The sequence below is a fragment of the Phaseolus vulgaris genome, chromosome 10, assembly GCF_051622355.1.
Source record: "Phaseolus vulgaris cultivar YP4 chromosome 10, ASM5162235v1, whole genome shotgun sequence".
NCBI lineage: Eukaryota > Viridiplantae > Streptophyta > Magnoliopsida > Fabales > Fabaceae > Phaseolus > Phaseolus vulgaris.
In genome coordinates, this window is record NC_143507.1 from 8,808,417 (window position 1) to 8,834,904 (window position 26,488).

General features: G+C 32.9%; 1 protein-coding gene across 1 annotated transcript; it reads left to right on the forward strand.

The window, feature by feature from the left end:
- The first annotated feature begins 6,323 nt into the window (after positions 1–6,323).
- Positions 6,324–6,875, forward strand: LOC137813404 (uncharacterized). Its single transcript, XM_068615632.1, has one exon. It carries the CDS (start codon positions 6,324–6,326, stop codon positions 6,873–6,875), a length of 552 nt encoding a protein of 183 aa, XP_068471733.1.
- The last annotated feature ends 19,613 nt before the right edge of the window (positions 6,876–26,488 follow it).

Consider the following 26,488-nt stretch of genomic DNA (forward strand, 5'->3'; position numbering starts at 1 on the left):
AAAGAATATTCATTTCCTAGGATAAACATAGATTAAACATATCCAATCAAGATACATAAGTCAATTTCTCAAAAAAGAAAACACTTACTTGCATTGTACTTTTAGGGTGCATTGTACTTCCACAACCACTTGCATGTAAATATGATGAAAATGTGTTGGTGATATAGCTACAATGACCACTAGTGAAAATGATAGGTATATATATGTCTCTTTATATATGTGGTTCTAGGTTATCACTATTTCAATGTATAGAACAAGGACACATTTTTTTTAATAAGAAAAAATTACACATATAAAACCATTTTATTTGTAGCAATTTGATGATGCTCTAGTGACTTAAGAAGATTTGTGGTTTGGTACATGATCCAACCAAATAAATTTACCCTATATTTGGTTTTAAAATATTCATATGTATCATCCTTGATTGGGAAAGGGTGTTGCAAGGACAACTAACATGTACCAATAATTCATATATATCCTTAACCTTAAATAGAAATATAATTTTAAATAAAGTTTTTAATCTTTATATTTTATGCGTGAAATTAAATGTATGTTTGGTGGAATTTTTCTATAAAAGTTTTATGAGTGAAAAATATATAGAAAAATGTTGAATTTTATTATAATTATGACACTATAATTTTTTATAAGGATATATGAAGTTTTTTAGAGGTTATTTAGACGAACTTTTTTTATTAGAATTTCTAAAATTTAAAATAAAAAATTATATGAAGTTTTCATAAATTAAAATTAACTTGTATATATTAAAAAAAGTTAGAAAAACTATATGAGAAAGGTTCAGTAAGTTAGTAACTAGCATAGCAAGTTATTCTATTTTTAGAATGATTAATGAAAAGGAAAGGAAAAAAGATCAATCCTTCTTCAAAGAAAAAAACAAAGAACCAATTCCTCACTAAGTACATATATAATAGGAGAAAAAACTTAAATAAATAAAATGTAGAAAATAATTTCTACAATAATTAAGGATTAAATTTTAGAGAAATGAAGATATACAAAATAAAATTGTGTGAAAAATGTTAAGGAATTTATTACACTTGTTTGCATTTCAATGTAATGAATATTATTTCCAATCATTTTTTTATGCTTAAAATTAACTTAAAGGATTGCTATGATGTTAACAAATCAAACTTTAATGGGTAAAATTTATAAGGATCAAAAGTTTCATTGAACATACTTTTGAAAAATTAGTTTCATTATTTTTTTTTCTTTTTTGATATGAAAATTATATGCATGTTTTTTTTTTATAGAGACTCTCTTTCATGTTCTACATTATTAATATATGACAGCTCACAGAAACTTTTGGCCATGGGGTGTCACACATTCACATCATTCATCTTTTTCAACATCGAATCGAACAACCAAAAACAGTGATACCCAGAATAAATTAGGTATTGCTAGTTCAACTATATATAGTAGATTCAAAGTAAAAATAGAATTATATGTTTATAATTATTTATTATTTTGTTTTTTTTTAAAGAGAATAGATTAGTTATACATTACAAAAGAAAATCATGAAATAGAAACTAATTTTAGAAAAAAATAATAATTAATATAAAAAATAATTAATTGCTATAGTGACTAAATTATAAATTAATTTAGGGACTAAATAAATTTTTTGTTTCTAAATTAGTTTCTATTATTGTTAAATGGTTTCTAAATTGGTATCTAATTAGCAAATAAGGTTTTTGCTACCAAATTTAGAATCTAAATAATTGGTAGTTATACCTTGGTAGCTAATTAGATATCAATTTAAAAACTATTTAACAATAATATAAACTAATCTAGAAATAATTTTTTTTAGTTTCTAAAATGGTTACTATTACAACTAATTGTTTTGGTCTCTAAAAATTAGTTTCTATTTGATGATTTTTTTGTAATGATATAAATTATTTGAGTAATATTTATATTTTTTTTATCTTTATAAAGATAATATGAGAGAAGTGGTATATTTGACTAAAAATTAAAAAGTGTTTGGAAATGTATTTCTTATATTGAAATTAAAAATGGACCACGTATCAACACTTCATGCAATATTTTGTCATTGGTTCCATTTGTTTCATGTTTAATCATTAATATATGTTTTACTCTTTTTTTGAAAAAATATTACTTGTCATTGAATGGATTAGGAGGAGGTTTCATTCTCTACATCGTCGGTGTTAACACTTAATATGTTTCGCTTCTCCATTTTCGGTTTCAATTGAGAGAATATACAAAAGAACATTCCACACTCAAGTCACTACTTAGTATTCGATAGTTGAGAGTAACAAATGCTATTAAATGTGTACATTAGCTTGTTGGTGGTCAATCTATTTATAGAGATGTGTTGGACATTTTTAGTTAAGGGTTTAGATTAGCATGTATATCACTATTAATCTCTACATGAATCTGATAATGAGATAATTTTCTTTCTCTTTTAATTTATATCGGTTTTAAATATAAAATGTTTGTTACTAATAGTTGAAGAATTTTTCAAATATTAAGAAGAATAATAAATGCGTAACTTATTAAAATAATTTTATTAAAACATTTTCTTTTTTAAATAAATATGTTACTTTTAAAGATTACACATAAATAAATTAATATATTTTATTTGTAGTAAATTAAAAATAAGATAATTAACAAAAGCTAAAAATATCAATTTTTTTAATAAAAAATATCATTCTTAATAAGGCTTGGGTTTTATTTAAAGATAAATTTTAAATAGACAAAGAAAATATAATTTTTATAAATAAAGGATACACAACTTTTTTTTTATTTCATTCATAATTTAATCTATCTAAAGCTCAAATGCTTTAACTTCCCTCTAGGTTTTGTGAACATTTTAATTTTTGTTATGTTGCTAGTTATATACTCGATAAGGTGGTGAGATAAGGAGAAACATATATCAAACAAGTGTATTTTTTTAAAGTTAATCCCTCTAATGTGGTTAGAATTAAGAAAAATCTAATAAAAAAAAAAACTACAAGAAGAATCAACAATATAAAAAGACATAACTAGAGAATAAGAAGAAGAAATAAATAAAAAAATTCAAGGAATATTTACAACACGAGACTAAAATAATTTGATTAAGAGATGTTGTTGGTGTAAATTTTGATTTTTGGGGGAGTACTTGGATTTATGTTTGGTGTTCTAGAAGTGTCAAGAGAAGTTTAAGTTTGTAGGCACATTACATTCAAGTTAGAAAAGTTAATAATTACATTTATTCAATGTGTTTATTGTTTAGCTAGGTAAAACATGCCATAAAACAAAACCAATCATTGAGCTGATAAAAAAAAATCAATTTGCTGGATACAATGATTCTAGGAGGAGATATGGTTCGTGGTAGGAGAGGTAGGGTGGGAGAGAAATCTTGGAGGAGATCAGTGGAACGTAAACATTATTCTTCATCAAGTTCGTCTACCACGTTCTTTTTTTCAAACTTTCCAAATAGTCATGGTGAATATGATATGCTCAAGTTGTTCCAGAGGTGGACAAGGGTTAAAGAAGTGTTCATATCAAGGCGTCTGAATCGGTGGGGTAGAATATTTGGTTTTGTAAGATTCTTCAATGTCGAAAATATGGTGAGCTTGGAGAGGGATCTAGACCGTTGTTACATTGGTAATAGGAAGTTGTATGTTAACCTTCCAAGGTATCATAGAGATGGGTATCAACGTAAAGGTGATGAGTCTAAAGAGTTGAAAGGGTTAGGAAGTGGTGGTGGAGATGTCTATCATAATGGGCTGAGGAAGGGAAAGGAGGTGTGGAAGGAGAAAAAAGGGAAGGAAGGGCATACGAATGACAATGTTACTCAGTCATATGTAGATGTAGTCAGAAAACGTACACAAGACCAGTGGAAGGGCCCGAGTCTAACGACCAAAGCAATAACGCTGCCATGGATGACCAATAGCTTGGTTGGTCGTATGTTAGCCGAGCTTAATTTCGAGCTCTTACAGGAAGAGTGCTGCTTTAAGGGAGGAATGAGCATGTTTATGGTAAGATATTTGGGAGATAATCTTGTCCTTATGACCCCTAAAGCTATAGAAAGAATGGAAGACATTGTCAAGCTAAATAATGAATAGTTCCAGCGGTTTTTCGAAGATATAAAACCGTGGTCAGCTTCATGTGTAGCAGGTTACAAAGTAGTGTGGGTCAAGTGTTATGGGTTGCCTCTACCTTTGTGGAGCAAGGAGTGTTTTTCGAAAATTGTAGGGGAAGTTGCAACTTTGGTGGATGTTGATGAAGCCACGCTGGCATGGGAATGCTTGGAGTATGCTCGGTTGCGGGTGCGCTTGCTACAGTCATCGAAGGCGGAGATGTCGAAGGGGTTTCGGATTAATGGTGTTGTGTATAATATTAACATAGTGGAGGAGGTGGTGACCTATGGAGGAGAAGACCCAGTATGCAAATAAACCCTTAACCATGAAAGCTCATCGGTAAGTGTTTCGTCAACAGAAACCTTTGTCGAAAATAAAATTTTTTCCGTTGACTCACACAACCTAGAGGGTGGGGACGAAGGGGGGAATTGGAGGCGGTCGGAGAAGACTTACGGAGAGGGAATGGGCGGGTCAACGACAGGTACGAAGAAAGCACAAGAAAAAGGTATGTTCAAACTGCGTGGAGGGTTCTCAACAAAAGAAGGTTTTACCTTTCTCAAGAAAGGAATTGAGTAAGCAGGACCTACCTATAGATGGGTCAGCTTTGTCTGCAAATCAAAAAGTCTCTGATGCGTGTGCCTTAATTAAAAAATCCTCGGCTGACTTAGTAGAGTTGGTGGAGACATCAGGCAATTTGAATGATAGGCCCAAATCATTAGAGGCCCACTCCAAGGAAAGTTGCCAACAAGCCCATTTGGGAAACAAGGGTGATTGTGGGTCATGGGTAGGAGCAGTTGCAGGACGGGTTTGGAATACGGAGGCAAGCGGTAGTTAATCGTCGGCGCGTGAAAATACGAGAAATTTGATGTCAGCGATTGCAAGCAACAAAGAGAGTAAAATCACTGCTATGGTGGATGGCAAATGTAAGGGAGTGCGAAGAGAGAATAAAGAAGTGCTGGAACAAGAAGGGATAGAGGAAGAACAAGAAGGAACAGGGGAAGACTCTGGTATGGACAAGTCGCAAGCCCCCTTTCCAGTAAGAAGGGAGGAAGGTAAAGAGGAAGGTAAAGGTGGTGATGCGGTGGGTTTATGCAATTTTGAGTTAGAAGGAAGCGTTCCAGGAACCCTACCATCAGTAGAGCAAGTAATTGAGATTACAGAGGAGATAAGGATGAAAACGGCTCTGAATTTGCAATGCTCGTTGGCTGCAGAGGAGACGAGTTTCGGAAGTAGGTGCGAAACACCCCTTCGCCGGAGAAAGATGAAAGGACTCTGTGACTTGGTGGTACCAAGTACCCATCCAAGGAGGTCCGTAAGGTTGAGTGAGAAGTCGTCGCAAGTAAGGAAGAATTTGCTCGCCAAAGAAGGTTCGTTATCCATGTCAATTTCTGATGGGGATATCGGAAACTGCAATTCTCGTCTTCGGGATAATGAAATCAGGGAGGAACCGCCTAAGTTATGGGATCAAGGAAAACAGATTGGGCTAGTTTTTCGTGGGGATGAAGAGGAGGTGATTAAAGAGTATCAATGTATGGAAGACAGAGATTTGGAGTTTATGAAGAGCATAGCGGGGGGTAATCTGAAAGGTTTTTTATGTTGATTTTTAATATGAATATAAGAGAACTAGGGGGAGGAGTAAAAGTAAGATATCTGAGGAGGTGTATATCTTCAGAGGAAGCAGAATTTGTGTGCCTTCAGGAAACAAAGACAGTAGAAGTCACGGATGCTAGGTGTTTTTCGCTGTGGGGGGACAACAACATTGGATGGGTTCATAATGAAGGGGTTAATGGTAGTGGAAGTCTTCTTTCAATGTGGCATAAAGAAGCTTTCATCTATGAGAGTCACTCCACAGGTAAGGGCTATATAGCTACTATGGGAATTCATGTGAAAACAACCCAAAGGTGTTGTGTGGTAAATGTTTAAGCAGCATGCAATATGAGAGAAAAGAAACTTCTTTGGGAGGAACTATCAAGCTTCAAAGTGGCTTCCCAGATCGAAGTGTGGTTCTTTTGTGGAGATTTTAATGCAATTCGAAGTAGGAATGAAAGAAAAGGGGTAGACAGGGGGAATTTCTCCAGTGAGATAAAGGGCTTTAATGATTTTATAAAGTCAAACTTGTTATTAGATGTGCCTATTGTGGGAAAGAAATATATGTGGTTTAAAGCAAACGGTATGGCGAAGAGCAGGATTGATAGAGTCTTAGTCTCTGAGGAATGGTTGTAGAGATCGCCTATGTGTAAGCAATATGTCCAACGGAGGGAAGTTTCGGATCACTGCGCTTTGATGATTAAGTGCCTAGATAAGGATTGGGGTCCCAAACCTTTCAGATCCATTGATGCTTGGTATTTAGAGAGTGGTTTTTCGGGGATGGTGGAGGAGAAGTGGAAGTCTTATGAGGGCCAAGGAAATGTTATAAAAGTGCTTAAGGAGAAGTTTAAACTTCTTAAAGCGGATTTAAAAATTTGGAATAAGGATGTGTTTGGGAATTTAAATTCTACCAAGCAATCCATTTTGCAGGATATTGAGAATCTGGATTGTCAGGACAGTCAAGGATGTTTAAAGGAGAGTCAGAGGAAGCTTAAATCAGATTTGGTAAGGAGGCTTTGGGAGAATGATGCAAAGATTGAATCCCTTCTACGTCAAAAGGCTAGAACTAATTGGCTCAGATACGGTGACTCCTGCACTAGGTTCTTTCATTCATCATTAAGATGGAGGAGACTAAGGAATGAAGTGAAGGGTGTTGATGTAGGGGGTTTATGGTGCGAGGAACCATGCACAGTTTGACTTGAAGCAAAGAAGTTGTTTGAATGTAGGTTTAAAGCAACGAAAGACTTTGGGGTGAGGCTTGATGCGGTTGAGTTTAAATCCTTATCACCAGAAGTAAGTATGAGTATGATTGAGGCCTTTAGTGAGGAAGAAATTAAGGAAGCAGTATGGCAATGTGAGGGTACGAAGAGCTCGGGGCCGGACAGTTTTAATTTCAACTTCATTAAGAAGAGCTGGAATAGTCTTAAAACTGATTTTGTAGCAGCGTTAGAGTGCTTCCATGAAACATGCGTTATCTCGAAGGGGTGCAATGTTTCATTCATAGCATTAGTACCTAAAGTACGGGACCCTTGTAATCTCAATCAGTTTAGGCCCATCTCTTTAGTGGGAGCCATTTACAAAGTCATCTCAAAAGTTTTAGCTGGGAGAATAAAGAAAGTTCTACCTGCTCTTATAAATGGTAGTCAATCAGCTTTTATAGAAGGAAGAGGTCTGGCAGATAGTGTGCTCTTGGCAAATGAGGTGATCGAGGACATTAGAAGGAGGAGGAAGAGGGGCCTATGCCTAAAGGTAGATTTTGAAAAAGCATATGATTCTGTCATATGGGATTTCTTGTATGACATGCTCAGTAGGTTGGGTTTCCACAATGTATGGATAAAATGGATTAGAGGATGCTTGGAATCAGCCACAGTATCGATGCTTGTCAACGGGAGTCCCATGGAGGAGTTTAAACCCACTAGAGGGTTAAGGCAGGGCGATCCCATGGCACCTTTTCTTTTTATAGTGGTGGCAGAAGGCCTAGCTGGACTTGTACGGCAAGCAATGAAAGCTAATCTTATGTCTGGAATTAAGGTTGGAAACTAGGAGGTAGAGGTGTCTTTTCTACAGTTTGCAGATGACACTCTCTTCTTCTGTGAGGAATCATGGAGTAATGTGGTAATAATGAAGTCCATCTTAAGGAGTTTTGAGTTAGCTTCTGGTATGAAGATCAACTTCCATAAATCAAAGCTAGCAGGTGTGAATGTGCAGCCTAATAATCTTCTTTGTTACTCCAAGTTTTTGAATTGTAATCTGTCGGGAACACCTTTCAAATACTTGGGTTTAGAAGTGGGGGGGACCCAAGGAAGAAATCATTTTGGGAACCAGTACTAAATAAGCTCAAAACAAGGTTAAGCGTGTGGAAGGAGCGGTTCCTATCAATGGCAGGAAGGATGTGTGTTATTAAGTCTATTCTCAATGCAATACCTCTTTTCTATCTCTCAGTCTTCAAAGCGCCAAAGTAAATCTGCAAAAGCATCATAAGTATTCAGAGGAGGTTTTTGTGGGGGTGAGGCAAGGAAAATAGGCCGATAGTATGGGTAAGTTGGGAAGACGTGTGTAAACCGAAAAAGGAGGGTGGGTTGGGGATAATAGACATTAGAAAGTTCAATTATGCCCTCTTAGCGAAGTGGAGATGAAGGTTCATGTCTCAAGACAAAGGGAAGTGGAAGGAGGTGTTAGAGTCAAAGTATGGGGTGGAACTAGAATGTCCCCATCTACCAGTAAAGTATCAATTTTGGTGGTGGAGAGATCTAGTAAAGGTGTGTAATGAGGGAAGTGGTGAAGGATGGTTCCAAAAGGAGGTACATTGGAAAATTGGAAGGGGGGACAAGGTTAGATTTTGGGAGGATGTGTGGATCGATGACACAAGCCTCAAATCCATGTTCCAGAGACTGTATTCCTTGTCGGTTAATCAAGAGCATAAAGTTGAAGATGTGGGGGTGTGGGAAGGCTCGGACTGGAAGTGGAGGTTAGGATGGAGACGAGATAGATTAGAGTGGGAATCGGAGCTGGAAGGAAACTTTTTTGAATATCTTTTAAGGGCTGATGTAAAGAAAAACAAGGATGATATCTGAGTATGGGGTTCAGAGGAACTGGAGACGTACTCAGTCAATGTAGCTTATAAAAACCTTTCTAATGGAACTGGAGGTACAAATCATGCAGCTTTTGAGTCCCTTTGGAAAGCTAAAGTGTTTTCTGTTAGAAAAGATGGCTTTAAACTAGAGGGGGGGTGAATTGTTTAAAGGGGTTTTCGCAAACTTTTCAAAGCTAGAATGAACTTATTTCAGAAATCAAATGATTAAGCAATTCAGTTAGCCAAAACAGTAAGCAAAACTGAAACACTAGAAAAAACAATCGGTTGTTTCTTCAAAACAATCGGTTGTTTATACCAGCAAACAACAAACAAACTGAAATTAAAGAGTTAGGGATAGAAAGATTGTACACAGCTGCTTATACTAGTTCACTCCAATCCAGAGCTACATTCAGTCTTCTCAGAAACCCTGAGGAAATCCACTAAGCAACCACACCTTGATCACTTACAACAACAACCAAGAGAATGACCTTGAAAACCTCAAGAAACACACTCTACTTGGCCAACACTAAGATTGCTGATCTTGAACACCTCAAGAGCACACAGCCAACCTCAGCAACACATACAAACAGAATTGTTCAGCAGTTTACACAGATTACACTTGTTACAGATGAATATCTGAAATCAATACAAGAGAATCCTATACAGCACTTTGATCAATCTCTCAGCTCTTTTGCAATCTCAGAAATCTTTGAAAAACTCTTAGATGATTCACTTTGTTTCAAGATACTTAATCCTTAAAAACAGTTTTTCTAAATATATTCAAAGATATAGTTTGTTATCAAATCTTAACAAACTCTTAATTGCATTTAAAACTGATTGGTCAAAGCATTTAAAGACTGGAGCATATTCAGTTAAAGCATTTAAAGCTCAGTCAAAGAAAACAGTTTTTCTGTTATAGTTTTAAAACAAACAATCGATTGTTTCTTCGAATCAATCGGTTGTTTGTTACTTAACAAAATCCACCATTCAAAAATAGTTTTCAAACTTTGTCAAAACACCTAAGTGTAAACAATCGGTTGTTTCGACAAAACAATCGGTTGTTTCAACTTAGTTTAAAAAACATTTTGCTTTGATAAAATTGAGATGCTAATTGCTTTGAGATTTAATCTAAGTGTTGATTACAACATAGAACTACCCCAGAACAAGACTAAAACAACACAGCAGCATCAAGCACAGCAGAGGCTTCATCATTCTTCAAAGGGTTTGGATTCTTCAAAACATTGAACACCACTTGGTTCAACAATCTCCCCCTATTTGATGAAGACAAATCCCTGATGCTTGTGTTGTTCTTGATTAAATCTGAAGCAGTTTCTGCAAAAGAACTTTGAGCAATATTTTGAACTTTCTGATATTCTGTTAGTATACAGGTAAACAATTAAAGCTTAAAACAGTTAATATTAGAGCCAAACTTCATGTTACTCATGTTTTTAACACTATGAAAAACAGAAAATTAACAAACTTCAAACACAACATATATCTCCCCCTATTTGTCTTCACAAATAGACAAAGGTAAGAGATAAAATAAGACATTGTTCATATTACATCATAATAAAACAGCCACAGCAGAAGGAAAGAAATTTTAAAAACCAGAAACGAGAACAACCAAAAACAATCGATTGTTTCGATTTTCAATCGGTTGTTTTTCTTCAATCTTCTTCATCAGCAAACTAAAGATCAAAGATCTGATTCTGGACAGCTTCAATCTGTTCATCCAGAGTCATAAACCTTGCATCCATGTTGTCAAACCTTGTATCAATCCTTTGAAAGTTGCTAACACACAGATCATGAAGGCTCCTTTGATTTTCAGCAAAGCTATCAAGCCTATTCACCATGAGTCTTTCAAAAGGTGACATGGTTTAAATTCTTTCTCTTTGATTTCCATCTTCAGTGCTAGGTCCAGCATCTTGAAAATCTTCAGTTGGATCTTCATGTTGAACATCCATATCAGTAGCTTCATCTGGTTCAAGATTGGCAGCACCACTTGATGAGGCACCATGATCACCATCCTTACTTAACCACTTTCCACCTATTTTTGTGAAGCCCATCTTGCTGAGTGATCCATTGTTCAACTCTTGAGTTGACTTGACCAGCTCAGAAGTTTCATCTTCAAGATTAACTTCAAAATAGAGTAGAAACTTAGATATTAAAACAGCATAGGGATAATGGTAATCACCTAACCTCATGGCTTTTTGCATATGTTCTTTGATTATGTGAATCCAATTGATCTTCACTTTCTTGGTAATGCAAAAGATGTAAACCAGATCTTCTTCAATCAACACAGAGTGATTGCTTCCCCTAGGAGTTAGGATCCACGTTACAATGAGAGCAAGCAGCCTCTCATCTAGCTTCAAGCCACCAACCGAACAAGTGCTAACTTGAGTTTAATTATTCTTCAAGCAACTTTTTTAGAACTGAATCTTGTTGAAATCTTCTACTACACCAAGATTTCCTTTATTGATTCTCAGTCCAGAGAACTTGAGTCCAGCTACAGCAGCCCAAACCTCATGGGTTATCTCCATCTCCACGCCTTTTACATGAGAGACCAAGTTGTTTCCTTCAAACTTCAAATTGGTGTAGAAAACTCTCACCAAATCTGGATATATGTTCCCTTTGAGCTCCAGAAACTTTCTGAGTGACTGGTCTTTGAGAAGCTTCCTCACATTGTCAAGCTTTTGATCCTTCAGCCAGTTGAAGCACACAACCTTGGGGTTGTTTAACTTCTTGACACTTGTTTCATATCTATACTTCTCAATGAGCTCGGTGTCACCAGAAAACCAGCTTTCAAGCCTTCCTCCAGACCTTACAACTCTGGTTTTGACTCTTTTAGCAGTGGGAGGGGTTGATTCCATGATAGCAGAGACGAAAACAGAGGAGAGCACAAAACCCAGATTTTTCAAGAGATAGTGCAAGAGATGTTGCAAGAGATGTTGCAAGAGATGTTGCAATTGGTTGTTCTTGATGAAAGAAAACTGCACCTGATTTTATAGTAGTAAGAGAATCAAATTGAATTTAATTTCATTCAATGGGTACCTGATTTTCAGAGAGAGGACTTGACTCTGTTCTGCACTGAAAAAGTCAGAAAAAGCTGAAAATCACATGGTCTTCACATGTGATCTTTGACTAGTCATTAAGACTTTTGATTTTCCAAGATTCTGGAATATATTCCTTTATGACTGTTGTAACTTCTCTCTGAACGTAATCAGCATCCATCACAGAACCTTTGACCAAGATTCTCCCTTTGAAAAATATCTGAAACGGCTAGAAATTCAAAAAAATCAGTTAAATCAATTCCTTCACAGTGCTGTCAGACTTAAAACAATCGGTTGTTTTTCTGCAGCAGTTAAAAACTTGATTTTGTAATTTTTAACCATAAACAGAAACAGATTAAGGCACATGTCATTGATTGAAAGATAATAAATCATAAGAAGAACTTTGAAACAGAAAAATTGAGAACAAATAAAAGGAAGGTCTTATCCTTGTGTTGTTTCTTCAATGAGCCAATTGCTTGTTGATCAAGAAAACTTCTTTTCACTGTTTTGACCTTTTGCATATCATTGATTCAGCTTCAATGACTTCATTTTTCTTCAACAGCTTGATCAGATGGCTCAAATCTTCTTTTTCTCTTTATTTTTCCTGCATTAACAAATTCAAGTTGCAAGATTTGGTCCCCTTACAAATTTGGGTCCATTTGGCTTTTCTTTGCTGTTAGAAACATCACATCCCTTAGGAATCCATCTCATAAAACCTTTAGGAACATAATATTTTCTAATTTTGCAGAATCTAACAGAGTGGCCTTTCTTCATGCAATAAAAGCATGTAACAACCGGTTGTTTCGTCTTAACAATCGGTTGTTTTTCTGATTTTCTCAAAAAACTTTTTGAAAACCTATCTTGCTTGTTCTGTGGATTGAAGCCTAAACCAGCCTTTCCAAAAACACAGCTTTGAGATGCTAGGACATTCTCAAAGTTTGACTTTCCTTTTGAAAGCTTGTCCACAGTTTCAACAAGATAATGAACCTTTTTCTCAAGATTTTCACAATTTGTGCAATTGAGAGTATCACACTTGCAAGAGGCATTTTTGAAATCTTTTTCCAGTTTTTCAAAATCATTTTTTTCTTTTCTCAGTTCCTCTTCAAGTGATTTAACTTTCTTTTCAAGCCCATTGTTAAGATCTTTCAATCGGTTGTTTGAAAGAACCAATCTATTAGCTTCATCATGTGTTTCTTGAAAAGCTTCAAGCAATTCACTGTAGTTTTGTTCATTTAAGGAAGCACATGAACTTACCTCACTTGAACTGCATGAATCATCATCATCATCCTCAGCAACTAAGCAAATGTTGGCTTTTTCATCTTCCCTTGATGAAGAACTTGATGATGACACTTCATTTTCATCCCAAGCTATGTAGGCACTTTTTGTTTTGCCTTTCTTCTCCTTTTAGCTTGTCTTTTTCTCTTTGCTCTTGTTGGGACAATCAGCCTTTATGTGACCTTGCTCACCACAACCAAAACAAGTATAGTTATTTGAATTAAATTCATTGGGTTTCTTGTTTCCATACCTATCCTTGTTGTTGTCTTTGTTGCGGTTTCTTTTGAGGAATTTGCTGAATTTTCTTGGCAGCAAACTTAGATTTTCCTCATCATTATCATCACTTGAATCTTGTTTTCCCTTATGTTTGGATGCTTTCAAGGCTATGCTCCTTGTGTGCTTATCTTCATTCTCTTGAACATTGAGTCTATTCATCTCTAGCTCATGTTTCCTAAGCTTTCCAAACAAAGAAGCAACACTTAAAGATGTTAGATCTTTAGATTCGAAAATAGCAGTTACCTTTGGTTGCCAAGCTCTATCAAGACATTTCAAGATCTTGATGTTTAGCTCTTCTTTGTCAAACGTCTTGTCTAGGCTCATAAGGTGATTTATGATGTGTGTAAACCTTTTCTGCACTTCAGCTATGGTTTCACCTTTAAGCATTCTAAACATCTCATACTCTTGGATGAGAGCATGCTTTCTAGCTCTTTTCACCTCATTTGTTCCTTCATGAGTGACTTCCAAAGTATCCCACATTTCCTTTGATGACTTGCATTGTGAGACCCTGAAAAACTCATCAGAATTTAAAGCAGAGGTTATAATATTTTTGGCAATGCAATCAAATTTGGCCTTTTTACTTTCTGCATCAGTCCATTGAGACCATGGCTTCTCAATGACAGAACCATCTTTTTCAAACTTTGGGATAAAAGGACCATTTTCAATTGCATCCCAAATTCCTTTGTCAAGAGATTCCATAAATATTTTCATTCTAACTTTCCAAAACTAGTAATTCAAACCACAAAACAAGGGTGGTCTGTTTATTGAGGCACCTTCCCCAAAAGGTAGTCTATCAGCCATTTTGAAAGATTTTAGGATCAACTTGAATGACTTTCAAGAACCAAGCTCTAATACCAATTGTTAGAAAAGATGGCTTCAAACTAGAGAGGGGTGAATTGTTTAAAGGGGTTTTCGCAAACTTTTCAAAGCTAGAATGAACTTATTTCAGAAATCAAATGATTAAGCAATTCAGTTAGCCAAAACAGCAAGCAAAACTGAAACACTAGAAAAAACAATCGGTTGTTTATACCAGCAAACAACAAACAAGCTGAAATTAAAGAGTTAGGGATAGAAAGATTGTACACAGCTGTTTATACTGGTTCACTCCAATCCAAAGCTACATCCAGTCTTCTCTGAAACCCTGAGGAAATCCACTAAGCAACCACACATTGATCACTTACAACAACAACCAAGAGAATGAAACACACTCTACTTGGCCAACACTAAGATTGTTGATCTTGAACACCTCAAGAGCACACAGCCAATCTCAGCAACACATACAAACAGAATTGTTCAGCAGTTTACACAGATTACACTTGTTACAGATGAATATCTGAAATCAATACAAGAGAATCCTATACAGCACTTTGATCAATCTCTCAGCTCTTTTGCAATCTCAGAAATCTTTGAAAAACTCTTAGATGATTCACTTTGTTTCAAGATACTTAATCCTTAAAAATAGTTTTTCTGAATATATTCAAAGATATGGTTTGTTATCAAATCTTAACAAACTCTTAATTGCATTTAAAACTGATTGGTCAAAGCATTTAAAGACTGGAGCATATTCAGTTAAAGCATTTAAAGCTCAGTCAAAGAAAACTGTTTTTCTGTTATAGTTTTAAAACAAACAATCGATTGTTTCTTCGAATCAATCGGTTGTTTTGTTACTTAACAAAATCCACCATTCAAAAATAGTTTTCAAACTTTCTCAAAACACCTAAGTGTAAACAATCGGTTGTTTCGACAAAACAATCGGTTGTTTCAACTTAGTTTAAAAAACATTTTGCTTTGATAAAATTGAGATGCTAATTGCTTTGAGATTTAATCTAAGTGTTGATTACAACATAGAACTACCCCAGAACAAGACTAAAACAGCACAGCAGCATCAAGCACAGCAGAGGCTTCATCATCCTTCAAAGGGTTTGGATTCTTCAAAACATTGAACACCACTTGGTTCAACATTTCCCTCTGTGTTGTCAACAACTTGGAGGGTTTTTGTAAATAGGATCCCAACTAGGGAGGGGTTGAGTAAAAGAGGTGTTCAGATGAGTTCATTAGCTTGTGTACTATGTGAAGTCAAGGAGGAATCCAGTCAGCATTTGTTCCTTGAGTGCAAATATGCACAACAAGTGTGGGCCTTATGCCTTGAATGGTTAGGTATCACGTTAGTCCAACACAACGACCTTAAGGACCACTTTGTGAGTTCCACTTAGCTCAAGCCAGTAGCAAGCAAAATTTGGTCTTGAAAGGAATTTGGGCTGCTATCATGAGGTGTATTTGGGACCAGAGAAATGCAATTTTTTTTAAACAGGAAGTAGTTGATGCTGAAGAAATTCTGCAGATGGCACAGCTTAAGTCGTGGTTGTGGATGAAGCATAGAGTTGTTTTCACTCCTACTCGTTTGCGGATTGGTTACTTAACCCATTTTTCTGCATAAAAAGCATAAAGTAGTGGGGCAATACTCTGGAGGTTGCGGGAGGTATGGGAATCTGTAAAAGGAGAGAAGGCAATTGAGAGTGGGGTAGTAGGAAAGATCGTAGAGGCTTGAGGTAAAGTGGAGAGGCATCTTGTACCATGCAGAAGGAGGTAAACAGACCCTGGAACTGCTAGATAGTCACCGAGTTGCTGGTTTGAGTCTCGGTGGAGGCTAATGTGGAGGGTTTTCGGGATGTGGTTGGTTCACATAAAATGCATTTAGAAGAAGTGTTTGTGTATGGTGGTTTGGTGTTGATGGTGTGCACAACATGGATCCTCCCAGCATAGGGGTTACCATGTCAACTACAATCTTGGAGATTGGCAAGGAAAGAGCTGGTGGTGCACGGGAAGAAGTTTAAGGAGCAGTGTACAACTTCACTGAGTCACCCAGGGGTCCTGGTTTGTGTCTTTAAGTAGGGTCTAAAGCAGTACTAGTAGAAGCTTCTTGTCTCAACGGTGATGAGGGAGCTGACTGAATGGAAGGACTGAGAGTTTATAATAAGCAGGGATAATCCTGGTGACCGGTCAGAGATGCTGCAGAAACATAGGTAGAGGTAGAGGTGCTGCTAGCCAAATTAGTTGTGAGGTTCTGCATAAACAAATGAAGGAAGGCTCTAAATATGGGCTAATTTGGTGGTGGAAGGAAACCTGGTGTTGGGTTTGGTGTGAGTGCAGGGTGTTGGTGTGCCACAGGAGTAGTGGTTTTAAGTAATGGAAGGTGTTGTGGTGAGGTGAATGAATAACATTTTGTTTAAGACACTAGTAGCAGCAACAACATAGTGAGGACAATTGGGGAAGTAGTTCGGAACGCTGGTGTGTAGAGGATAGGTGTGTGTGTGGGATTCAGTCTTAAATTTTCATGCAACTTGGGTACTTAATTGATACACCTTTTGGAGTCAAGGTTTTGGGGTCTTTGTTATCTAGTAGCTGCAGTTGTGGTAGTTTCGGTCTTTTCACTTCTGATGCATAAGCTGAATGATCCTGCAGGTTTGAAAGTGAAGTTTTGCTACTGTAAGGACAAGGTAGAGAGCTTAAGGCTCAGTTTTACCATAACACACAATGATGGCTCTGGTAAGGGACTGACTTGGAAGATTTGTGGTCTGATGTTAGGTAAGTTAATTGTTGTACAATTTGCTGCATAATTTGCTATCTGGTTTGGTTGTTACCACAATTTTTTAAGTTTTCTGTGATGTTGGTGCACTCTTTGGATGTTGTTCCAAGTGGCTCTAGTTACATGCTTTGCTCCTCTAGCAAGCCTGCAGTTATAAGCCATAAGGAGGAGTAATCATGTGGTTTTGTATACGGGTTTGGATACCCCTGAAGTATCCCTCTTAATTAAATTTATTCATTGTTGATAAAAAAAAAAAAAACTAGGTGAAACATGTCGTGTTTAACTTTTTATATATGTGTACTAGAATAGATATATGTATAATAAGTTAAACTTCATTTATTTTAAAATGATGTTCTTGAACTTGATATTGTTCAAGTGGTGGAGTATTTAGCTTGAGTGAGAGCATGTAGTATGAGTAAGAGAAAGGTCGATGTAACTCTATCTCCACTATAGGTTTCTCTCAAACGATGTGATAGTCACTTAAGAAAAGTTAGAGTGGTGTGCATGTGTTCTAAAAGATTTGGGAATCATGCAAATAGTCAGGACGCTCAAGTGATGATATAGTTACTCAACCACTAACGGAACGGTGACTAAAGCTCTAGAACTTGTTGGAAGAATTCCAACATTCGTGTATTACTTAAGTGTTGTGAGGACACTCGAGTTATATAGGTGCTCAAGCATGGAGTTGAGCCTTTAAGCAAGAAGACATATTTTAATTTTTCTCTTAGGAGGTACCTTGTTCAATCGACATGAGATCCGAGAATGATCATTTTTAGGTATAGGAAATAAGGTAGTTTTATTGATGATCTAATCATGCAGATTAAAATACTAAGTGAAGATAAGGTGAATGGGGTTTACATCTAGCTTGTTAGCATATACTTATACCACCCTAACATATGAAATTGAGATCGATGTTTACCAATCATGTTTTTGATATGGCAAGTATTAGTCTCTAGTGGATGTGTAAGTCTTCTACAATGTATCATGTGATGAATACATTTTGCATTGATATATGACTAAAGATTTTGACATCTTTTTGACAATGTTTTAATTGATACTTTTCATTGGGAATGTTGTTGAGGTATATCTTCATCTTGTTGACAATGAACATCTTGTTTTTCAATGTAAGTTGTTGATTTTCTAACATGAGATGTGATATATATATATATATATAAGTGCATTATATATCATGTTTTGAAGGTTTAAAATTAAATTAACTCACATTTACATGTTGTATTTGTACAGACGATAGAGCCTAGATAGTACCTAGAACTAACTATAACAATTGTCTTTGATCTCTCAGTCGCTCCTCCTTCTCCTTCCTTCTCATACTCGTTCTCTAGTAATCGGTCGGGAATAAACCTTCTAAAGATTCTCTGACGATCAAGTAGTGGGTTATCTTGTTCATGGGCCTAATCTAACTTGTATCTTGTATTAGCTGATTTATCTCATAGTTCCGGATTTATAGGGATGTTACCCGGATTTGTAGGATGTTACCATATTCATCATATATCTTTCATTTGATATTTAATGTAACTAATTCATCTAGTCGGTCGGTTACCGATGCCGAATGGCGTGGTTCGTTTGACTCCAACCGATACATATGATATTATGAACTGTTGTGAATGTATGTGGTACATAAGTAGATTACTTACAAGTTGTAGCAAAAGAACTAACTCAAGATACTAGTGGAATATTATGATTATATAACTTTTTGAGAACTAAATGTCCTACGATGATGTAATATAAAGAATATACAAATAGTAGTGTTATGTTATGTTTGTTTAATATTATGATCTTACCCACTAATATATGTTAATTAAATGAGATGCCACTCTTATGAAAATAATCAAAATCATTAAAATCTATACATTATATTTTAATCAATATTAAGACATGTTATAAAGTCTTGAAAATAAACTAAAATATACTTTAACATTAACACCTATATTATAGAATTGAATAAAGATGGTAATTGAATGGTGTTCGTTTGGTAAAAAAATTTACCTTTTTATTGATCAACAATAAAAAAACAAATAAATGTTACCGACCTTAAGGAGTGATCTAATTCTTATGCAGAACAAAGAAACATATACTCCTACTCCTCTCTCCAAACACAATGAACCTCAAAAATACCTCCAACTACATACCCTAACTAACATTATGGTAAAATTCCTTACTAGTAATTACTTACTTAATCTAACCAGAAAGTTTGGTAAAATTGTTGGCAAGAAGAAAAATATTTGTCATGAACACCAAATTGCATAAAAATATAAAAAATAATAATAAATAACACCGACAAGTAAGATGATAAAATAGAGACCTATGTAGAAAATGAATTGAGATTGAATTGCAATTTTTTTTTTAAGTTCACAACAAAAGTGGGACCCACCTGGATTTGACCAACCCAAACCAAATCTTGGAAAGAACTTTAGAACTGTTTCATTTTTGTTGGATAGCTGCACCAAACAAATATACTCAGTATCTTATGGATACAACCTTTTTTATTATTATTTCATGTGCTTTTTATCAAATTTAAGATTAAGAAAAGCATGCAGTAACTACTATTAAACTCACTTCAAAATTTATATTTCAATTCTTTTTAATTATTAGGTTTAAATTTAATCTTTATCATTAATATATACTATTTTAATTTATATTACAGGTAAATAATTAAAACATTAAAAATAATCATTGAATAAAAATTAATTCTATAGATAAAAAATAATTAATTATTATATTGACTAAATTAGATATTATTTTAGATACAAAAATTTTGTTGGTATGATTTTTATTAATAATAAAATATTATAAATTAGTCTGTAAATTTTTATCTAATTGGTTATTAGTGTTGGTGATTAAAATATTGATAACTAATTAAATATCAGTTTATAAATTAATTTATAATTTTTATTAATAATAAAATTATTTTATATATTATTATTTTTTTAATTTTTAAAATAGTACTTAATTTAGTTAATATAGTAATTAATTATTTTTTATTTAATGTTTTTTTTAATGAAATAAGTTTTTAAAAAAATATTCCTGTGACAAAATTAAATTATAAAGAAAAATCTAATATATTGATACATTCATTCAAGGGATAGGATATAGAAATTCTGGGATAATTTTAAATTTTGAAACGTTTAATGTAAAACTAAACAGCAAATAAAATACTTATAATCGAATTTTCTAAAATAACTCAATAACATATTAATATATATATATATATATATATATATATATATATGTGTGTGTGTGTGTGTGAGAATTTATGTCAATCATTTTATGAATACGAATTTAGGATATACATAATTATAATATGTGTAAATGATTGATGTGAAACAACACTACTTTTAGTAAGTACTATTTTTAGTAAGATGATATAATATAAGTACTGAGTTAGTTAGGGCATACTTATAAGATTCCAAACTTTTACTCCTCAATATAATTATATAAATAAAAATATAAAGTTGATGATAACGTGTATTAATAACGAAAATATACACTACTATCAGAAAATTAATTTATAAAATAATAAAATTAATTTAAAAATTAATATTTTTTATTTTCTAAATTAATATTTAATTTAATTATTATAATAACTAATTATTTTTATTTTTAAAATTAATTTTTATTCAATGATTTTCTACAAGTATTTGTATATTTTTAAATTCAGGTTAATAAAATTTACTCCAATTAGAGTCAAAATGGTTAAATTAGATCAAGCTAAGTAGGATTTATTGCAAAATATTATATCTATATAAAGTGTTTTTAAAAGTCTTTTAATTATTTACAATATTTTTACGATTTTTTTTGAAAGGGAAACAAATAATATTTCAGGTATAGAGACATCAAGGCACGTGAGTTGTCTCATTTAGAAACTTTTAAATAAAATATGTTCTGAATTTGAATATATTATATGTAGAAATATGCAAATATTTAAATACTTATATAATACTCGTAGATTATTTATATTTTATGTTTTTGAGATGAAAAATATGCGACATAAGAAAATAAAAGTTATCTTCAATTATTTTTTAATGAAAATAGTTCTCATAAATCTATTTTAATTGAAATAAATATAATATTAATTTCACATGTTTGATGACAATACTATTTTTTACATTAAATAATTATATTATACTCCATCGAGATTATACACATCGTAATCATAGATTGATTTGCATCTTTCTAATCCATGACCTAATATTTTATGTTCATCTATTAAAAAAATAAATACTGGTCAAATGGTTCGTTCATCTAACTAGGATCTCAAAGTACACAAAAACATATAAATAAATTTAACACATTTAAATATATTACGTGATTCGTGTTCGGTTTTCAATACATTCTTAATGAAGAAAAACACCACCAATAACATATCCTCTTCTCCGATAACTTTTTTTTTTTACAATATTTTTAAATAATGGGTTAAATATGTTTTTCATCTCTCTACTTTCACACGAAATTGATTTTCATCCATAGTTCAAATTTTAGATCTCTTAGATACTTGTAGTAAGGAAACTATTAAAATAAGCCATTGTCAATTTTATTTTTTTTACGATCCAAATGGATTTCAAGTGTGGATTAGGATGTTAAAATACTTTATTCTGACTCATCGTTGACTTGGATGATATAATATTATAATGCAATTCACGTTAAAAATTTGTTTATTACGTAAAAAGAATGTTGGTACTTATTTTTATAGTTTCCTTACTATAAGTATTCAGGAGGTCTAAAGTTCGTACTAGGAACAAAATTCAATTTCATGTTATAGTTATGAACGAAAAACATATTTAACCCATAAATTATATATATATATATATATGATTTTTTTATACATGTATATACTATTGTTTTTATATATAATAAATATTAGCAAGTAAAGGGTTTTATAAATATATAATTTTTTTTAACAATTTAAAATAAAAAGATGCCATTTTGTATGGACAAAGTTGTCAAAATTATATTAATTTTACATTATTCTTGATGAATGAACGGTTGTTTAAATTGGTTGCATGAATTGTTCCTAAATTGGTTTTGATAAAGGAGAAGAGTTAAAGGTAGGTACTCAATTTTGTCACTTCTCTTAAGTTACACTCTAGCTTGAGTTAAAAGCACTTGATTTAGAAGAAAAAAATGAATGAACTTTTCTATAAATTAAAATTAATTTATAAATTTTTTTTAATATATGTAAAAATTGATTTAATTTATGAAAATATTGATTTGTCTTATAATTTTTGTAAAAAAAATAAATTAGACCGATAATACACTAAATCATTAAAATTTTAACTTGAAAAAAAAAAAGAAAAAAAAAGTTAAACCCTACTCTACCTTAATTTGAAACCAATTGATTTGACCACACAAACTCATTGGAGACTATGAAAAGAAGAAATGATTTTACATTTTAATAATTTGTGAAAATTTGTGAAAATTCTCCATCCAAGGAATGAGTGTTTATATATGTGGGAAGACCAATTCATTAGAATAGGTCAAGATTTACCACATTGATTGCTAGGGTTTGGTTAAATTATTAGCATTGGGAAGGCCATAAGGTTTGTTGATATATGTCACATGTGTGACCACAAAGACCTAAAGTCCTATCTTTCCAACCTGTCCACTTGACAAAGAAGATAAGAAAGTCTCCAATGAAGCACAATAGGACAAAAACATGTACCACATTTTCACTAACATTGGGGGAAGCTTAGACACCCTTCATCATTGAGCACCATGCCCCTACACAAACTTGCTTCTCATTGGTCATGCCAATATCCCTCCACATGAACATTTCAACTTTGTGACTTTTTTCAAATGGAATGCCATAGGCTCTTGTCTAGATCATTGGTTAGCTTGTTGGACAAGAACTACAAGGGTGTACCACAAATTGAAAGCAACATGTACCCTAATTGGGGTGTTGCCCTCATGTGAAGTGAAATGCCACATCATTCTATATCTTCCCACAAATTCTAGTGTGTTTATATTACATCAAATGGAAGCACCACCAATCAAACTTGTTTTCCACACCCTTACTTTGTCATCAATATTAACTTTTTTCAAGCAATCTTTCTTTGCTTTAAGGTGCCATGTCTCATAAAACTATGAAAGGTAGCTTCAAGAGGACTTTTGGGTCATCAAAATCATTTACAAGAAAGCTAAAATTTAATATTTTCAAGAGAGGTGGGTAACAATTTTAATACTTTATCTTATGATTATAGGAAGTTATAGGAAGTTCTAAGTGAAAATCTAGATAGATTAAATATATTTTTTATATAAAAATTAGACACTCTTCAAGTATTTCTATGTTCTTTTATTTTATTAATTCTTTACCGATAAAAAAAAAAAAATAACTTTCAATATTTTTAACTAATAGATATTGAGTTTTTATTTGACATATAATTAATCACCTTCTCATTTTATTGATCATGTATAAAATAATTTTTTTAACTACAATTTTATAGTTCCATAAAAAAAATGATGTATTCAATATGTATGACATGTTGTACATAAATAACATTATTTTCTTTTATGTGAATATATGAAAGTTGTCTCTCATATATAATAGGTGGTGACAAAGCTATTATAGTTATAGAGATGTTAAGTATCATATGGATAATTGTATTCCATTAGGTATGATGAATAATATTTTTTTTTATATCTTTAGAGAAAAAAAAATAACTAGTTATTATATTAAATAAATTAGACACTATTTTAAAGACTACATTGATTATTGGGATCTAAATTGATTTCTATTATTAATTAATAATTTTTAAATAGATATATAATTAACTATAAAAGTTTTAGCTACCAACTAATTAGATTCAAAAGTTGGTTATAAGGACCTGATAAGATAGTTGTTGAATTCTTTTGATATGACCTACCATTCCTTTTCATTCTTAAGAATTGGTTTGATGGTTTGTAGAGTCCGATTGTAGGTCAGATGTTGAGCGGGTTGGCCTTGGCCACTTTTTGTATAAGGGTTTGGATATTCTTGAAGTGTCTTATTTTATTTTTATTTATTTATTGTTGATTAAAAAATATTCGAAAGTTGGTAACTAAAATTTGGTAACTAATTATATATCAATTTAGACACTATTTATTAATAATAAAAACTATTTTAAATATCAATAATTTTTAAATCTCTAAAATAATATCTAATTTAATTAATATAATGACTAATTATTTTTATCTCAACAATTAGTCTATATATAATATAATAATTTTCTTATAGTCTTTATATACCTTGATATAGTAACATCTACCTGAGATGGATTGATTAATATTAAATGTCATTATATTATAAAAACAAATTCCGAATTTTTATTAATAAAATTAAGTACTATTTTACAAAATAATTTAAAGTTCTTTTCTTCTCTTTTGTATCACTAGAGATATAGAACATTTTTAACCTACCTATTACTACGTTAATCCACTATTGTAGGACAAAGTTGAATATTTGGTCTAGTAATAATGTTGGACAAATATTAGTTTGTAAAAAAAAGTACATATGATTTTGTTGGACAAATTAATGTGTATTTGATAGAGACGAATATTTTAAATTATTGGACATAACTTTTTAAAAAACACATAGGTTTTTAAGGGGTCTGGGGTCTATTTTAGTTGAAGAGATATGTCTGCATTCAAGGTTCATAAAATTTGTGTCTCTATTTAATTATTTAAATGAACAAACATTCCTACATGACTCTTAATATAGGGTTTGTGTTTATTTATTTGGAAAGAAGAAACATTGAACATTTTCAAACAAAAGAGAGATATTAATGGCCTCAACTAAATATTATTATTTTTTTATATACATGGCCTCAACTAAAAATACTTTTATATTAATGCCCTCAACTAAATATTAAAACCATTTTTAGATTAATGATAATGCACTTTCGAAAGAGATTTAAATTAAAAAATAAATGAAATATTTTTAATAGATATAATATGTATATATATAAATAGTTAGTATCTATTCCAATAGAAATATCTAAATATTTTATTTATATAAAACTCCTATTTCATAAGAATTTTGGATTTTGGAAGAAGAAAAATAAAATGTATTAATACTACTAGAATAAAGGGTTTCTACAAGATGTGAGTTGATTTTAAGATTGTACATTTTATTGGTTGCTCTTGGTTTGTGATTTTTTATTTTTAGCAATTTAAGGTGAGAACTCTAAGAAGATTTTCAATGAACACGAACTTAACCAAGTGGTTAAGTAAGTGTGAATGTGTACTTCATAACGACAAAAAGAAAAACACAAGTATATGGTGTGGATGATGCAAAAACCGCAGAAACTAACATAAACAAAGGTGAAGATAACAGAATATGGACCGAAAATAAAATATATAAGAAGATGAAGATGGTATGATAGTTGGAGCAAAGAGGAATAAAAGAAAAAATATGAAGAGATAAAAAGAGCTTATGGAGAAAGGATGATGTCACGCCACTTGGAGCATAGAGACTCCAAGATGAGTGATGCAAGAGCCACCACTTGAGATATTACCTACTCAAGATAATACCCAAATAACTAGAGTAGCCACTTGAGATATTACCCACCCAAGATAAGACCCAACATGAGCTCACAAGTCTCACAAAATCACTCCTATAGAGTTTCTTTACTATTCAAATTCAAGTTGTCAATACATGAGGCAAGACACCCTGTTTATAGGAATGGGTGCCTTGGTGGGCAAGATGGTGAAGGGTAAAATGGACAAAGGGAGGGGATCGCCATAGGGTGTTGACTAAGTCAAAATCACCCCTTTTGGCACATCTTCTAGAAGGTAGGTTAAAAACCCTAATTCTAGGTGCCTTGTCTTGAAAAAGTGGGCTTGGTACAAACCCATTTCGCTAAGTATACTCCCTTTTATGCTATGTGAACCTACTCTAGCCTATTTTGTTATTTGGACCCCCAAAGCGAGCCAAATTTATTTACAAACATGTTTTTGTCTTTTAAGAAGACTAGAAGAAATAACATTTGATGTTCTGGTCTTTGTCCAGTTCTTCTTCTACTGAGGTCCGTCTGATATTTGGTGGGGCATTGACTTGATTGCTAAGATGACTGCTCACAGTGTGAATTATCTGTTGAGTCCTTGGTCATCTTCTTGGCTACTTGGATTGTATCACTACATGTAAAATTACTATAGATATCAATAAAAAATAAAATTTGGTTTCTCTAAGGATATATCACTTAAGCAATGGGTTATTATTTAAGTGGTGAATAATTATCGCATGTACCACCCAAGTTTTAACATGTACATTCAAGAAAAAAAATATCTCACTTACGATGTGATTTGATGCTTGAACGAGAGAGATGCTAAAGAAATTCTCTCACTCGTGAGATACTCAATGCTCAAGTAATAAAATGGTTGTTCGAGCATTGAGATATGACACTAGTGCATGGTATTCATGAAACAATTGTGGTTTTCTCTCTCAAGTTTTGATGTGACACTTGACCAATAAAAGACGATAATATTCGTTTAGATGACGAGAGGGTACTTGAGCGAGAGAAAAAGAGGTTGCATCAATTATCTCTCTTTTGGAGTT